At 65.0% G+C, this 1,239-nt stretch overlaps 1 protein-coding gene across 2 annotated transcripts in view; it reads left to right on the top strand.

Moving 5' to 3' along the window:
* POU6F1 (POU class 6 homeobox 1) overlaps window positions 1–1,239 on the top strand; it is a 10,555-nt gene that overhangs the window by 6,313 nt on the left and 3,003 nt on the right. For both annotated transcript variants that reach the window (XM_085315688.1, XM_085315687.1), the window contains exons 5-6: window positions 95–320; window positions 1,193–1,239. The exon at window positions 1,193–1,239 is cut by the window's right edge and continues 243 nt beyond it. In XM_085315688.1, coding sequence (XP_085171814.1) covers window positions 95–320; window positions 1,193–1,239 — 273 coding nt within the window. The remainder of the gene's footprint in view (window positions 1–94; window positions 321–1,192) is intronic.

The raw sequence follows: 1,239 nt of genomic DNA, 5'->3' as shown, positions 1-1,239 counted from the left end.
CCCGTCGCAAAGACCGCGCTCGCTCTTGCCTCGCTGATGCTGTCTGCAGTGGCGTTGATTTTTGTTCTTTTTTAAATCTTGTTTACTTTTGCAGGTCTTGACTCAGGAAAACTTAGCAACAGTTGTGACAGGAGTAATGGTTCCAGCAGGGACAGTTACTCAACCTCTTCTTATCCCCATCAGTATTGCAGGTCAAGTGGCAGGTCAGCAGGGGCTGGCTGTGTGGACATTTCCTACAGCAACGGTCGCTGCCCTTCCCGGACTGACGGCTGCTTCTCCTACAGGGGGAATTTTCAAACCGCCTATAGCCAATTTGCAAGGTAACCGTTGCCCTTCTGCTTTACGGCCTCCCTAATTGCGCACCTGGTCCTCCCCGGCTCGCGCCGAACCGCAGCCCGTCCTGCCCGGGATGGCTCTGAAACGGTTTCAGATCGTGGGGACGTGAAGACCTGGAGTTTGTTTTGCGACTCCCCGGGCGCGAAAATCGCTGGGAGCGTTGGACCAGGCCGACGAACGGGGAGGGCAGGACGGAGACGGCGACAGGGCGGAAGGCAGCGAGGGGCGTGAGCTGAGAACCGCGGGGATCCAGCGCCGATGCGGGGCTCCGGATACGCCGCCCCCCCCACCCTTGCAGCGGGCGCAGCGCCCTGCCCCGGGGCACAGCCAGCTCCCCGGCGCTGCCGAGACCCGCGGGGCGTCCCTGCCCGCGGCCGGAGAGGGATTAACGCCTCCCCGACTGTCGCGCCGCGATGCCGAGCGAGGGCTTCATGCCCTTATCCGTCAGAGGGAACCGCCTCGCCTGAGCTCCCTTGAGAGCCGGAATCGCTTCCAGGAGCGATTCGTGCCCCGCCGAGACATCTGAGCCGGGGGAGACGACGCGGCSTGGAGGTGCCCCTCTCCCTCCGCGCCGACGGCAGCTGCTTCGCGTTAAAGCCAGCGCCTCGGCYGGGCCGGATGGGTCCTGCCGCTGCAGACGAGCTCAGCGCTGCGTGTTACGGGGTGCTGGGAGGTCTCCCAGCGCCAGGCAGGGCAGCAGGATCACGCCAGCGTGAGCGTGTGCTGGAGCTGCAGTTGCTGGTTCCCTTCGGAAGGGAGCCGGCCGGGTGGGAGGGAGGAGGAGGAAGGATGCACCGGACCCGGGGCCGTCCCCTTCCGTGCCTCGCTCACTCTCTCTCCGTCTCTTTGCTTCCAGCCGCCGCCGTGCTGAACGCAGCGATACCAGCGCCGGTGCAGCCCGCC

This window comes from Rhea americana, unplaced genomic scaffold, assembly GCF_003343005.1.
Source record: "Rhea americana isolate MKP2758 unplaced genomic scaffold, rheAme1 scaffold_435, whole genome shotgun sequence".
Classification (NCBI taxonomy): domain Eukaryota; kingdom Metazoa; phylum Chordata; class Aves; order Rheiformes; family Rheidae; genus Rhea; species Rhea americana.
The sequence above is the reverse complement of the archived record's forward strand: the minus strand, read 5'-3'. Positions and strand labels throughout refer to the sequence as shown.